The following is a 16,756-nucleotide window of genomic DNA, read 5'->3' on the forward strand; positions in this document are numbered from 1 at the left end:
TCACTTGTCCTACTGTCCGGCTCAAGACATACACGGAACCAGGTACACAAATTATTCGCTCATGCTCCTGATGTACCATGTAAAAAAAAAAACAAAAGAAGCTCTTGTGACTTGTGAGTAGGTATATATAGTACTTCTCACTACTCTATTCCTTTGCTAAAATTGTAAGATTGTCCCTCTCAGTTTCCAATGTATATTTTTGAGGTTGCTTTGCTGGCTACATTTTTTTTTTTTTTTTGTAATATAAATCGTTTTTTCCAGGAAAAAAAAAGAGGAAAAAGACCATAAAATGATAACATGCTTGTCACGTTTCTAAAGAAGAAAAGCATATTGGAAATGTATTTCTTATGAATAATTGAGTATACTATTCAAATTTCAAAACTCTCATTAATTTGTTTTTTTTTTTTTTTGAAGGATATCAACTATTTATTGATTGAAGTTTACCTGTCTCCTAACTCATATAATTGAAGTGTCGATCGATTTGACTCTCCACTGCCCAAGTTGATCTTGGATTAATGCATTAATCAAATAAACCATATAATCCATATTCATATAGTTCTAAATCTTGCTTAGTCTCTCTTAGAGAATTCTTGACCAAACTAAGGGCATGTTGATACGTAATCAACACTAATATTATCTGCAGTGAACTTTGAGAAGCATTTCACCTACAACTTTGACTACACACATATAAATATATATATATATGAATTGTCTCCAATCTGGTACTGGATTAGAGCGGTACATGTATATTTCCTTTAAAAATATATATATTTCCTCTTAAAATATTTATATTTCCTTTTAAAACATGTATAATGTAGAGAAACACCTATAATTTATCTTAACACTTATATACATATTTTAAGATGAAATATATATGTTTTTAAAAAAAATATACATATGCCGCTTCAATCTAGTTCCGGATTGGAGACTTTACCTCTATATATATATATATATATGCGTTTCTCAATTAAGAGAAAAGGTATTAAAAACTACAAGATATTCATGCCTGCAAAACCATACAAAATCCATGAATCCTCAATATTATTATTTTTTTCGCTAATCGAATCCTCAATATTAATTGGTAGCACAATATATTCGTACTAGAATAACTAGACATGCAGCACATGTTACATTTACCTTTTTTTTCTCTTTTTTTTTTTGGGTAGGATATGATGCTAGTTTTTGTGGAATTAATATTGTTGTTACTTTATCTATTGCTCATTACGGTAAAAATATGTTTCTCTTTTCTCCTTCCAGAATTTTTTAAGTTCAAAGTTTAAATCTTGGCGTTTTCATTTTTTAATTCTTAGGCCCCGTTTTTTCATTATTTGAATCACAGTTTAATTTTTTTATTGTAATATTTTCTCTCATAAAAATTTAAATTTCAACTCAATTTTCCACTTAAATCTCTGTAAAAACGGGACCTTATAAACCAAAATGTAAACTGCCGCCAGAGGGGGAATTGATATGAATTAAACCTACTGGTGTTTAATTTCCATCAGTTTGAGAAATTGTTAGTGCGGTGGAGAGAGAAAGAGATGAAGCTCAAGGGAAAGGAAGAGAATCTGGCTTTCTTGTATTGGTGGTCTCAAAAAGGTGGCACTGTGACAAAGTCTTATTGATACTGACTAGCTAGGGTTTATTTGAGAGGAAATGAACAAACGTTGAGAAACGTAGGTTTTGACTTGGTTAAGAAAAGATTTTATGTTAAGGTGAAAAATAATGCAACATTTCGACCAAAAAAATTCTCAATTGAAAACAACTGAAACTTTTTGAATGTCTAAAACCACCTTATTTGGACATAAGAGCATTTACATTGCAATGTCAAATTTTCACTGTGCCAAATTATAATATACATAAACGATACTTATAATTTAAAGTGTGAAAGTGCCTCGATTTCATTATAGTTCAACCTTTGAACCCTAAAATCAAAACTGACTGATTCAATAACCTGTTTAGCGTAAGTTTGGTCGGTATTCTAGTTTGATATGAGCTTAATTAACCTGTACAACCCTAATCTCATACAAAGGTCGGAAGAGATACTTTATTATTATGATTGAAAGCTTTTTAAATTTGAGTTGTACGAAAAACTATAGAGACACAACTAATATCAAACACCACAACGAATAAAAGGTGATGTTGCTGGGTTGTTTAGTCAAAACTCATATCATAATTTTGCTACAGTGTTTTCCTCTCATAAAGAATTAAATAAAAAATTTTCGCTAATAGTTATCTCACAAAAAAATTGAATCAAAACTTAAATTATGATTCAAATACACTTTCTAAACGGACCTGTAAGGTCATGTGATGACTCATAACATTATTAAACATGTATTCTTACCTACATGGTCGTTGAGATGACTGTTGCGGAGAATATAAAGCCCCGTTCATTTTATCGATTCGAGTTTAGAATTTGAGTTTTGTTACAATAAAAAGCTCTCTAAAACAGTCACATCTAACTTTTTTACTATAATAAAAAGTTCTCATATAAAGTCACATCTCAACTAAAATTAAAAACTCGAATCAACGACCTAAACGGGCCCTAAATATAGTCAATGGCGGAGCCACCTTGGGCCCAGGGAGCAGCTCTTTGAATATCGACCCAAAAAAAGACTAATTTTGTTTATGATTTGCCGCCCTTAAAATCTTTTAATTGCATTTTTTACACATATTTTTCCTAAAACGTTTCTGTTATCCTTCAAATTTTAACTTTTAAGTTTACTCGTTTTTCATAATTCATTAAAAATGTTTCAACTATAACTTAAAATTTGACTTTTAAACATACTCATATTAAACTTTAAGTCCCAAATTTAAATAAAAAAACAAAAAACAACTGGAGTATTATATAAATTCATAATATTATGATATTCACTTTAAAAGTGCATTGAACTTAATTACAAACGTAATTCATTCGAAAAAAATATATAGATATATAGAAGAAGATAATTAAAAAGAAAAAATAATTAAGAATAGTTGCACTAGTAATTTAAGTTCAATCGCCTCTGAAATTTTTTTCTGCCTCCACCGCTGAATATAGTAGTGTATAGAGGCACTATATCTATAAAGTCAAAGAAACGACATGAAAGAGAGAAAAGTGGGATTGAAATTGAATAAGGGGTGACACACGTAAAAGATTGGTGCTTTGGGTGGTGAAGACCGAAGTGGTCAAAGTGCGTGCGTCATCGTCGTCGCATGCCACTGTTATTGCTTTTTTGTTTTTGTTTAATTGTTTTATATTCTTTAGATCCGTGATTTTCGCCAAAGACGTGGTCACGTCTCTCCTTTTTCTCTTCTTTTTATTTTTATGGTTACAATTTCTTCCATTAACCATCCATCACCACTATAGTCCATTTTCTATTCTCTTTTTCTGCGCCTACTTTTTTTTGCCCTTCCAAAACGTTGTCTTTCAAGAAAAGAAAAAAAAAAAATCTACTCGTAATTTCTTGCAACGGAATATTAATGTATTTGTTGCGTATTTTATCATATTATAAAATAAGTAACCCAAAACACAACCTCTATAAGTAGTGCCGGTAATATCAGGCCTCGTTTATTTTACCGTTTTTAATTTTTAATTTTTAATTTTTATAATTAAAATTTTTTTAAAAATGTCACATTTAATTTTTTTTATTATAATTAAAAATTCTAAAAAATATCACATCTCAATTTGAATCTGCGAAATAAATAAAACCTGAATGTATCAACATAATAAAATTAGAACTTGTCATTTGTCATAATGTCTCAGTCTATAATGCTTTAAGGGATTTCACATTGAATTTGACTGATCTTTGTATTTACTCATTAAAGGGCTATAAATACGGGATTTAACTCTAAAAAAAGGACCCCTAATTCATTCTTGGTGGTAATTACACACTCAGGGCTAGTGCTGGAACTTCGAAAGAGAGAAAAGTGGGATTTAAATTGAATAAGGGGTGACACACGTAAAAGATTGGTGCTTTGGGTGGTGAAGACCGAAGTGGTCAAAGTGCGTGCGTCATCGTCGTCGCATGCCACTGTTATTGCTTTTTTGTTTTTGTTTAATTGTTTTATATTCTTTAGATCCGTGATTTTCGCCAAAGACGTGGTCACGTCTCTCCTTTTTCTCTTCTTTTTATTTTTATGGTTACAATTTCTTCCATTAACCATCCATCACCACTATAGTCCATTTTCTATTCTCTTTTTCTGCGCCTACTTTTTTTTGCCCTTCCAAAACGTTGTCTTTCAAGAAAAGAAAAAAAAAAATCTACTCGTAATTTCTTGCAACGGAATATTAATGTATTTGTTGCGTATTTTATCATATTATAAAATAAGTAACCCAAAACACAACCTCTATAAGTAGTGCCGGTAATATCAGGCCTCGTTTATTTTACCGTTTTTAATTTTTAATTTTTAATTTTTATAATTAAAATTTTTTTAAAAATGTCACATTTAATTTTTTTTATTATAATTAAAAATTCTAAAAAATATCACATCTCAATTTGAATCTGCGAAATAAATAAAACCTGAATGTATCAACATAATAAAATTAGAACTTGTCATTTGTCATAATGTCTCAGTCTATAATGCTTTAAGGGATTTCACATTGAATTTGACTGATCTTTGTATTTACTCATTAAAGGGCTATAAATACGGGATTTAACTCTAAAAAAAGGACCCCTAATTCATTCTTGGTGGTAATTACACACTCAGGGCCCATTTGGTAGTAAATTAGTGATCTGAAAGATGATCAACAAAAATCATCAGAAATAGTAGAAAATAGGCCAATATGAAAAGCTTAAGAAAGTATATAGGCTAATTTTTAGTTATAGAAATTAATAGGTCATAACTTGTCAAGTTATGGTTCATAACCAGATAAGTTATGGACAAACTTGTCAAGTTATGGTTCATAGCCAAACAAGTTATGGATAAAAATCATGAATTATGGGCAATAACTTGTCAAGTTATAGTTCATAACCAGACAAGTTATGGACGAAAATAGTAATTTAGCATATTTATTAACTTATGTAAACTATTGGCCTATTAAGTTTAATTCATCTTAAGTCTTGACCTATTTTCTTCTTTCTTCCAAAAATCATTCTCAAAGATAGTGAAATGAAATCCTCCTCTTCAATAGTTAAAAAAAAAAAAAAAATCCTCCTCTTCGAGATTCGCAGTGCACGTAACTTCAATTGAGGGTAAAGCACTCTAAGGGGCCGTTTAGTTCGATGATTCAAGTTTTTAATTCGAGTTAAGATCATAGCATTTTTATTGGATATATACGGGTGTGACTATCATATTATTATTTTTATATAACAAATATATAATTTGCATAACATATTGGAGAGCCGCCGTCATTTTTGGCGCAATATACCGACCATTATCATACTCCTTGATTAGAATCCGCGTTTGGTATTTGTATTTTTGTCAGAGTTATTGTTAGGGAAGTTCACGAGCATAATTTCCATTTCATTAATGCTACTAATTAAAACTTGTTTCTACCCTTTTTTTTTTTTCAAGAAAAATCAAATCTTTTCATATGAAATGAACAATTTGTACTTTTTCTGGCTTGAGAAAGGGGAACTTATGACACTTTTTCCTCTCAAAGAAAACCTGTTGCTTCTAAGGATTCTTTAGGTAGTTTGGCAAATGGGGTTCTTTTTTTCTTTTTCGCCATACTTCTGATACTCATTAAAAAAAAATAGAACTTTGGTCAACTTTATTTCTTTTTCTTTTTCAATTTTCTTTTTCTCTCTGTTTAAGAAAACTTCCTTAGAACTACAGTATATTTTAATACTCTCATGCATCTTATTTTTTAGGTCTTCCAATAATGAAAAAGAAAACGATTTGAGCTGCTTAAAAAAAAAACAAAAAACTTAACTGGGAACTATCACTCGATGCAAGATTAAAAAAATAAAAATCAATGAATGAGATGATTTTAAATTCTCATGTGTATTTATCTATTAATGAGTATTATTGTTTTAACTACAATATATTAATTTAATAGTTGTAATAAATTGAATAGTTGACTACAAAATTAATGACAATTAATGAAATTATATTCTTATCACGTTATATCATTAAATTTATTTAGAGGTGACTATTGATAGAAACGTAACTATTAAAAATTTGTATATATATATATATGTATATATATTAGAATTCTTATGTCCTGATAAAAAATTTCGCAACATACTTTTTTATGAAAAGTTTTGGTTTTTTTTTTATTTTTATTTTTTGGACCGATCTTGACGTAAATCCAATAAGAGTCGGCAGATCAATTGAGATATGCATGTGAACTAATCTAGTCAAATCAAACTAATCATCAATCCGAAAAGAAAATAAATTGGACAAATATTAATATTTTTATTGAAAATTATTCAAACAATTAAAACTATTGTTTGAATAATTTTGGACCAAAACATATCTATATTATAAAACTTGTTTTTCATGCATTTTGACCGTAAAACTTGAACAAAAGACTGTTCGTTGAACTAGGAGAATAAATAATGTAGATTTTCGGAAATTAACAGAATAAAAAAAAGATAATAGAAGTAGATTCGTGCATGTGAAATTTTCTGAATTTATTTATAAAGAAAATTATTGTACCAGAACTAGATTGAGCATGGCTTGATACAAATTTGTCAGATAGTGTACAACAGCTCAGCAAAGAGAGTGTGTACTGGTTTTAATATATATTCTATATGATTCTTCTAAACACAGGCATTTATTTGAGCAAAAAAAAAAAAACAGCCATTTTATTGAATTGTTGTGTTTTTTTTTTATGGAATATATTGAATTGTTGATTTTTTTATATTAATGGAATTTATTGAATTGTTGTTATATCTTACATAAAGTAGATTTTCATATTTCAAAATGCTTTAGAACCATATTGAGGAATAAATATATTCTCACCCCTATTAGGATAAGTAAATATTTTATATTCCGCTACCTTATTAGTAATTTGATTATTTTGTATTAATTTTTAAATGATCCAACATCTGGATTTTAGGAGATTTGTAATGATAATATGTCAATTTGTTAATCTTGGATAGCTTATCTGATTTTGTTCCATCAGTAGTGTTCTTTAGGAGTGGATTCTTTTCTTTTCTTAAACCATGGATGTAGATATAGTGCCAAATCAAATTAAATCTATACTCTGTTCTCCTTTTTATTTTTATTTTTTTTTTCATTTTGATTTTTAGTAAATCCTGCCACGATTCCATGATAGGAAAATACGGTGAAAAAAAGGGGACAAAATAAATTGATTTTTTAACATTAATTATGAATAAATTGATAATAAATACGAGTACAGAAGAAATTAATTTGGGGAAAAAAATATGTTATTGGTATTCAATCTTACTGACTAGCTCTTTATTATTATTTTTTTGGACCCAGTACTTTCTTTCTTATTGGTCATTAAAACCTTAATTAAGAACTTCAATTGAAATCATATGGAATTTAAGCAAAAAAAATGACAAAGAATTACGAACGAAGGATCTGTGTACTTTGAAAGCTCAAACCCAACCAAAAATTTCCAGCAAAAAAATAATTATAATAATAAATAACCAGCTACTGAAATTAATCCAATATTTCCTTAAATTTATTCTGATAGGTACGAATATTAAATTACTAATAAGCAAAATAATAATTATACAATCACCCCCACCAATTCTTCTGGTCTCCTAGTGCAGCCATTACTTTGCCATGCCTCTTCACTCCTCATAAAATAAACAATAAATTAATTAATTTAATAAAATTATAAAAACAATTAATTTAAAGATAATTTTAAAAATAGTCCTTAAAAATTTATGTCAATCTCACTTTAACTTCTAACTTTTAAAATGTCTCAAACTTAACTTAAACTATTTTTGTTGCAGTTTTAGTCAATCTGTCTATTGGCTGTTAAAAACAGCACGAAATATAGATGATTTTTTATCAGCAGACACTATTACTTTTCATTAAGATTGCGTGCAAATTCTTTATTTCGTTAGTAGAATGTTATTTTCCACAATCATTTTCGTGTATTCCTTTTATACTTACCTGCTAGAAAGGATTAAATCTAATTAAGGTTGTTTAATTGAGGGATTCGTACCCCGATTTGAATTATAATTCGTGATTCGTTATAGTATTTTCTCTCATAAAAAATACACGTAAATAAAAAATGATTCTAATCTCATGATTCTAATCTATAAACCAAACGTAAAATAGATTATTATTGACTTTGAAAATTTTAAAAATCGCGAATTAAAGTATGATTGATGGTGAAGTAGATTATTCGTAGGAATAATCATAAATTTATTGAAATGCAATAGAAGACGTACTTCGGTATACTAATATACTGATATGTTAAATATTTTATCTGTTAAATCAACATAAAATCACGTAATACAAATTTAACAGCGAGAATCTCCTATGTAATAAAGTAATGAAACAAACAGTACAAGCATCTTGAATAAAAAGACAATAAAGCCCTTTTGAGCGGTTCCAGTGTGTGGCAAAACTACTTTCCACGAGAGGCCTTTGTAAAAATAACATAATAGAAAAGTTGTATTCATAACATAACAATTCAAAAATTTTTATTTACAAAATGACTTTCTGAGAAAAAAGAAAAACGAAAAAAAAAGAACCCAAAACCCCTTAATCAGTTTTTATGTTTTCATGGCCAAACATGTGAGCCCGCCGCCCATCCCCACCGGAGATCCCGCCGACCATCCCCACCGGAGATCTCGCCGAGCATCCCCATCCCCACCCCGCGACCCATTGCACCTAAGCAAACCCAGCCAAGACCCATCGCGCCGCCCACGTCGAGAACCCCAACCAATCACGCCACCCACTTCCGTGCAGTTTCTCCTCATCTCCGACGGCGTTAGCAAAAACTTGAAGAAAACCGAACTCTTAGTTAATCTGGTGAGGGCTTCAGAGCTTTTCCTTGAAGAATCCGAGTGCTTCGGAGCAGTGCTTTAGTTGATCCGGTGTGAGCGCTAATCGCGGCGGGGAATCCGGCAAGAAATTAAGAGCGGCCAACGATTTGACAGAGGTGGCGGCCATGATGGAGGTGGATCTTTTCTAGAAATAAATAAAATTAAAATTAAAAAATCATTTTCCTAATTTTACTTTTTCAATTCTCTTTCCATGATATGGATAAGAGTCGTACAAAGACAGATAACGAAACGTGAAATTCCCGAAAAGTCGCTCATTACAAAATTATTTACTCTTAGAATAATTTTTGTTTTTATTATTTTTTTCATCTTACGTCGAAAAAAAAAAAAATCATCATCAAACTTTCTTCACAAGGCTGTCCCGTAATAATTCCATTTTATTCTATTTTATTCATTCTAACAAAATTTTTAACTTTTTTTTTAATATTCAGTGTGACTGATAGTCTAATACCAAAGCCAAGAGTTTCGCGAGTCCATGTTTATTCACTTCACATTCAGTCTCTCTCTCTCTCTTTTCCTCCCTCTCTTTCTCGCTCTAAAAACCGCCATTGATGGCCGTGTAAAAAGCTTCTCATGAAGCATTTCCCAGCCTCCCCAGATCTGCCATGGACCTCAAACCAATTCTTCTTCGTCTCTCTCTTCTCCTCTTCTTCCTTCTCTCTCCTCCGGTTTTCTCCGCAACAGACCCAAACGACGTAGCCATTCTGCGAGAGTTCGAGAAAGGGCTAGAGAACTCGGACCTTCTGAAATGGCCGAAAGACAACGCCGACCCATGTGGGCCCTCCAAGTGGGACCACATTTTCTGCGAGGCGAACCGGGTGACGCAGATTCAGGTCCAGAATTTGGGTCTGAAAGGACCTCTTCCCTCGAGCTTCAACCAGCTTTCCATGCTCAAGAACCTCGGATTCCAGAGGAACAGGTTTTCCGGGCCTTTACCGACCTTCAAAGGGCTGAGCAATCTGAGGTGGGCTTACCTTGATTTTAACGAATTCGATTCCATCCCAGGTGATTTCTTTGTCGGACTTGATAGTTTGGAGGTTTTGGCTCTGGACGACAATGCGCTTAATGGGACTGAAGGGTGGATATTCCCTACGGATTTGGCGAACTCTGCCCAGTTGGTCAATCTCACTTGTGCAGATTGTAACTTGGTTGGTCCTTTGCCTGATTTTCTCGGGAAAATGTCTTCTTTACAAGTTTTGACTCTTTCAGGTAATCGGATTTCTGGTGAATTCCCAAAGAGTTTCAATGGCACAGCTTTGACTAAACTTTGGCTGAATAACCAGAATGGTGGTGGGATGAGTGGGCCCATTGATGTTTTCACTACCATGGAGTCTCTTATGGAGTTGTGGCTTCATGGGAATCAGTTCAGCGGCAAAATCCCAGAAAACATTGGTAATTTAACTTCTCTTAAAAGCCTTAATTTCAATGGTAATCAGTTGGTAGGACTAGTTCCCGATAGTTTGGCCAGTTTGGAGTTGGAGAAATTGGACTTGAGTAACAACCATTTGATGGGTCCTGTTCCGATTTTCAAGGCGAAAAACGTTTCGTTTGATTCGAATGCGTTTTGTCAGACTGAACAGGGGCGTCCTTGTGCTCCTCAAGTCACGGCATTGATAGAGTTTCTTGATGGGTTGAATTACCCTTCAAAGCTAGTTTCTAGTTGGTCTGGGAATGACCCTTGTGTGCAATGGTTTGGAGTGAGTTGTGATAGTGGGAAGGTCTCTTTGATTAATTTGCCAAAGTTAAATCTGAATGGCACTTTGAGTCCTTCTTTAGCACAATTGGATTCTCTTCGTCAAGTTAGGCTTGGGAATAACCATTTGGGAGGTTCAATCCCTGATAATTGGACTAGTTTGAAATCCCTCACATTGTTGGATCTGAGTGCGAACAACCTTTCCCCTCCATTGCCTAGTTTTAGTACCTCTGTGAAAGTTAACTTTGATGGGAATCCTTTGTTGAAGGGCGATTCTTCAAATAAGACGGTCCCATCACCGCAGAAAAGCCCTTCGTCTGGGGGATTGGTGTCTCCGCCAAATGGTTCATTGTCGTCCCCATCAAGAGGCTCTCAAAGCTCCAATGGCACTTTTGAGAATACGAAAAGCTCGAAAAGCTCCAGCTTAGTTCCTATTGTGGCCCCTATTGCCAGTGTTGCTGTTGCTGCTGTTTTGCTTGTAATACCGTTGTCTATCTACTGCTGTAGGAAGAGAAAAGATGCCTTGGCTCCAAGTTCTCTTGTGGTTCATCCAAGAGATCCGTCTGATCCGGACAATACGTTTAAGATCGTTGTTGCGAATAATACCAACGCGAGCACTTCAACAGTAACGGCAAGTGAAACTGCGAGCAGAAACAGCAGCGGAATGGGCGAGTCCCATGTCATAGAGGCTGGAAATCTGGTCATATCGGTTCAGGTTCTTCGAAACGTGACGAAGAATTTTGCCCCCGAGAATGAGCTCGGCCGTGGAGGCTTTGGGGTGGTCTATAAGGGAGAATTGGATGATGGGACGAAAATAGCAGTTAAGAGAATGGAGGCTGGGGTGATTACCAACAAGGCCTTGGACGAATTCCAGGCAGAAATCGCAGTTCTTTCGAAGGTCAGACACCGGCATTTGGTGTCCCTTTTGGGCTACTCCATTGAAGGCAATGAAAGAATCCTTGTTTATGAATATATGCCTCAAGGGGCTCTCAGCAAGCATCTTTTCCATTGGAAGAGCGCGAAGCTTGAGCCTCTTTCTTGGAAGAGGAGGCTAAATATTGCTTTGGATGTTGCTAGAGGCATGGAATATCTTCACACACTGGCTCATCAAAGCTTCATACACAGAGATCTTAAGTCATCAAACATTTTACTTGGTGACAATTTCAGAGCAAAAGTCTCCGATTTCGGATTGGTGAAACTGGCTCCCGATGGGGAAAAATCTGTAGTTACCAGGCTTGCCGGGACTTTCGGCTACTTAGCACCGGAATATGCTGGTAAGTGTTCTTAGAACTTTCAAGTCTACCTTCTAAAATTTTGGTCAATTTTTACCGACAGTAACACCATTGGCTCAGTGATAAGAAGTTTAAGTGAATTTGCATTCAGTTTATGTTTTAGTTCAGTTTTAAATGTTCACTTTGCCGTAAAAACTGAATTATCAAAATATTGAACAGCAAAATGACTATCTAAATTCAAGCAAGATTCGTGTTGATTATTCAAACACAGCTTTGGATTTTATTCCCTGATTAAATTTACACTTTAGCTGCATATTTAAACGTCAGTTAGGCTTGCAATTTAAATCATACTTCGGATTATACTGTTCGAGCCAAAAAGCTTCAAGTCGCCCGGAGCCTCAGAAAAGAAGTCACCTAAAAGATTATTAGCTTGTGGGTCTAAATGATCTCAAATGTTCTTGTATTCTGTAGAATCCAAATCTCTTAACTATTTTAGTATCCATGTTTGATGAATCTGAATGTCCTACTGACCAAAATTTTGAAATGCTGATTGATTGATTCAGTGACTGGAAAGATCACAACCAAAGCAGATGTCTTTAGCTTTGGCGTTGTCCTAATGGAGCTATTGACTGGAATGATGGCACTTGATGAGGACAGGCCTGAAGAGAAGCAGTACTTGGCCGCATGGTTCTGGCACATAAAATCAGACAAGGATAAACTGATGGCCGCCATAGACCCAGCCCTCGACGTAAAAGAAGAAAAGCTCGAGAGCATTTCCACCATCGCCGAGCTAGCAGGGCACTGCACTGCAAGAGAGCCCACCCAAAGGCCAGACATGGGCCACGCCGTTAATGTGCTGGCCCCGCTTGTTGAGAAATGGAAACCGCTGGACGACGACACCGAGGAGTACTCCGGGATTGACTACAGCCTGCCCCTTAACCAGATGGTGAAGGGCTGGCAGGAAGCAGAAGGAAAGGACTTCAGTTATATGGATTTGGAAGACAGCAAGGGAAGCATACCAGCCAGGCCTACTGGGTTTGCAGAGTCTTTTACTTCTGCTGATGGTCGGTAAATGAGGAAACTTCAATGGCTCTTTTTCTTTCCTTTTTCTTTTATACATTGTTATTTCTTCTTGCTGTTGCTTCGGTTAGGTGTAGATATCATGTGGTGTTTTTTTTTTTTTTCGTAAGGGGAATTAAATTGTTGATATGCTGTAGAATTTTGTTCTACTTGTGGTAAAAATGAGGGGGATTTCAGTTTATGGGATCTCAAGAAAGCTTTGGAACTTTTTTTTTGGTCTTATTTATTTATTTATTTTTAAGTGGTTATGTAGATAGAGATCATGATGAATGAAAACTGACGATTGGCTACTTCTTGATTTTCTGTTGGTTGTTAATTGAATTAGCTTTTTCATAGCTCAATGTTATAGAGATTTTAGAAGAATATACCGTTCGAGTTGAGAACTTCTAAAGTGAATACATATCATAAAAAACACTGTAGTTCAAAAAGTTAAATTAAAATTTTTATAAAAAAAAATATTATAATAAAAATTTAAGTTGTGATTCAAATTAACTAAAGGCCCGTTCTGTTCGTTAATTTGAGTTTTTAATTTGAGTTGAGATGTGATGTTGTGTGAGAGCTTTTTACTGTAGCAAAAAAATTAGATGTAACTGTTTCTGAGAGTTTTTTACTATAACAGAACTTAAATTTTAAACTCGAATCAGTGAAAAGAACGGGATCTAAAAGAATGACGGGTAGAAATCTAGTTTGAAATATATTTCATTTAAGTATAAAGAATCAATCTAAATTCCACCTGCCATCTTGTTGAATAAAAAGTTTGGTCAAGATATCTTGATGGCAATAAATTCCTTTCAAAAATTAGGCAGAAGTAAAGAAAAAAGAGGCCGACTAGTTTGTCATTTTCTAGGGCCTCCTAACTAAAAACTATAAGCACTAGTATCCTGGTTTTTAAAATAATTGGGCTAGAAGTTAAGGCATTATTTACAAAACAAGATTTGATAATTGACAAATCAGTTGAAAATAAAATCAATAGGTTTGATATATTATATTATGATCCGACAAATTTTATCTAGTCAATTTAGTCCAAACTCAAAATTTGATGCTACTTAAGAGCCGACCTATTTGTTGGATCAATAATTAATCAACAACGTGCAGACTTCTACATCATATGGGTCTCTCTCTCTATACAGACACACACACATATATACATATGTCTCTGTGTGTGTATCGACAATAAATACTGGCCACGTATTACCAACAGATCAAATATCATTTTCGACGTCTTGAATAGTCATGCAACAGAAAATGTGAAGTTCCACAAAGCTCCAAGTGCTAATTATTTTACCGGCCGAAATTAGCTTTGGGCCCATCCCCTTGAAGTGGAGCCTCGTTTCAACTGTTGATATTTTTGAACTCTCTCTCTCTCTCTCTCTCTCTCTATATATATATATATATATACACACATACATACATACATATATGTCATAATGGAATTCAGTGTCGTCTTCTGATTTCCCAGTTTCATAACAAAACAACTTTTATTCTTGATTTACTATCTTTTTTCTATCAACCGAGAAAACAGTTGGATGTTATCCAGCACATAATAAACTAAAATTAAAATAATTTCTACCTCATTTGTGTGACACCAATATAATATATGAGGGCGCCAAATTCGTTGGCAGAGTGGGGCCCACAAGCATTTGATGTCCCGAGTATGTGGGGCACTGCCCACATGAGGATGAGGGAGAAAAAGCTCTTCATTTAATATGAGTATTTTAATTAAGGTAATTTTAATTTTAATTTTAAAATCAGAACGATGATTTATAATTTTAGGTTTAAATTATAATTTTAAAATTAGAATCAGAATTAGATGTTTAAACTATTTAAAATTAAGAGAGGTGTGATTTTAGAATTATGAGTAATTTTAGTTTAAAATATCACATCAGAATTTAAATTTTGAATCAAAATTATTTAAACTAAACATTAATTCTAAATGAGTTAAATTAAAATTATTTTTTATTTTTTTTATAAATAAATACTGATTTAAACTAAAATTATAATTTGGATTTTAGAACTTTTATACTAAACGTGCTCTGGAGGGCTTTAAGGCCAATTAGTTTTTGCCGACGTGCAAGCCATTTTCAGTTGAAAGAGATGAATGCATTATTATTAGCTACCGGCCTCATAATTAATGACCAAAGCTTTGCCTGAATGATGGTATGTGCATGACACGTGGCCGCTTTTCCTGAGAACTGGCAATTTATCCATATGATATTTTGGCTGCAATAGTACTTTCCAGCGCAAAATTTGTCTATTCTACAGTGACAAAAGAAGAAGGAAAATACAACTTTTTGTAGTTATTATTTATTAAAGATACACAAGCCAATAACACTACTAGAATGAGACAACGAGGCTCCATCATTGTGCAAAAATTATATATTTTCGAGAATTTCTAAATAATATATATTTTTGTAAATATTCTTATAAAAGAACATCAATTAAATTCCACATACACATGAACGTGAAATACTAGTAGACTTCACGCAAGTTGTAATGAATGACGTCTTTTGTTTAATAATCCCCTTTTCTTTTGTCGTTTTACCACCACTAACAAAGCTTATTGTTACACCACGGTCGAGAAATCGATCGATCCTTTAATTAACAAGCGCTGAAATATCTCAGTTGAGAGTCGGTTGCTGACGTCGAAGAAAAAGTCGAACCTAGGATGCCCTCAAGACGGCGAGGATTCGTGCAGGAGGATACGTGTCGAGGACTCCGCCTGAGTTGTAAGGGTCACGACGTCGATAAAGCAGCCCGGTCCAATCCAAACCAAATCTTGTCAACTCGAGGGATTGTACCAACTATCATGGTTCAGGTCCGAAAATTAGGTAACTGGTAAGGGTGGTTAGCCTGATCTGGAAGCTGAAATCATGAGAACGCAACTATCAAATCCCATAATTTATGAAAAAGAGATGATCTCCTCGAAAAATGTAGATGATGTCCCTCATATGTACAAGGCCTATAAATAGAGCCATGCGAATTCATTAAGTTTTTTACGCACTATACTACTATTTCAGAAGGATTGTAATCAACAAAATATTAGTGCATCCACAAGCGGACGTAGGCAAAGAATTCTTCCTGAACCACTATAAATTTTTGTCTCCTTAATCTTTTCATTCAACAATAATCATTGATTAATTCGTGAGAGATTACTATGAGTGTTCTCGGAGAGTTAATCTTTAGTTGACTAAAATTAACCGTCAATAATTGGCGCTAGAAGGAGGGCCATAAACCCAGGAATCAAATCTAGCAGTAAGCAGTGAATATGGCTCCGAGAAAGACTCGCAGCATAGCGGTAACTTAGAAAAGCCATGAAGGCCAGAATCCTATCGTCGGAGGAAGGAATCCAACAAATCCGCCCAACGGCGGCCAGGAACCAGCGGAGGTACGACCTAACTGCATGGCACAACCATCGGCCGCTGGAAACCCCCCAGACTGCCTTGACCAGCTCCAAAGGCAGGTCGAAACACTCATTGTAGCCATAAAGAGGATGGCTAAAGCCCTCGCTAGACGAGACCAAAGGCCAAATTTGATGCCGTCGTTGGATGATGCGCTGACGAACCCAGTGAACGCCGCTGTCGGGAACCAAGTGATTGGTGACCAATGTGGTGAGGCTGAGGGAGTTGGTGACAGTGGGGCTAACAATCCCCACTCAGCCAAGTCGAATAGGTCTGTGGGGAGTAAGCAACGGGCTGCCAGGATGAGAGCCCAAGAGAGGGCTGCGGCCCAGACAACGAATAATAGAGAAGTGCCTCATCAGCCACAAGAGAACGTGAACCGGAGAATCGTTGTTCCGGTAGAATCTTCATCTATATGCGGGGGAGGCCTGAAAGAGC

At 34.3% G+C, this 16,756-nt stretch overlaps 1 protein-coding gene across 1 annotated transcript; it reads left to right on the top strand.

Annotated features, from left to right (window-relative positions):
- Window positions 1-9,325: 9,325 nt before the first annotated feature.
- Window positions 9,326-13,218, top strand: LOC21385803 (receptor-like kinase TMK3). Its single transcript, XM_010110884.2, has 2 exons — window positions 9,326-11,882; window positions 12,404-13,218. Exons 1-2 carry the CDS (start codon window positions 9,521-9,523, stop codon window positions 12,910-12,912), a joined length of 2,871 nt encoding a protein of 956 aa, XP_010109186.1. The 5' UTR covers window positions 9,326-9,520; the 3' UTR covers window positions 12,913-13,218.
- The last annotated feature ends 3,538 nt before the right edge of the window (window positions 13,219-16,756 follow it).

Source organism: Morus notabilis, unplaced genomic scaffold (genome assembly GCF_000414095.1).
Source record: "Morus notabilis unplaced genomic scaffold, ASM41409v2 Scaffold768, whole genome shotgun sequence".
Classification (NCBI taxonomy): Eukaryota; Viridiplantae; Streptophyta; class Magnoliopsida; order Rosales; family Moraceae; genus Morus; species Morus notabilis.

Excerpts from the sequence above, each read along its gene's own strand:
- LOC21385803 (XM_010110884.2), top strand. The coding sequence starts at position 9,521 with ATGGACCTCAAACCAATTCTTCTTCGTCTCTCTCTTCTCCTCTTCTTC. Across the intron at positions 11,883-12,403 it reads CTTAGCACCGGAATATGCTG|TGACTGGAAAGATCACAACC; the intron begins GTAAGTGTTCTT and ends TGATTGATTCAG.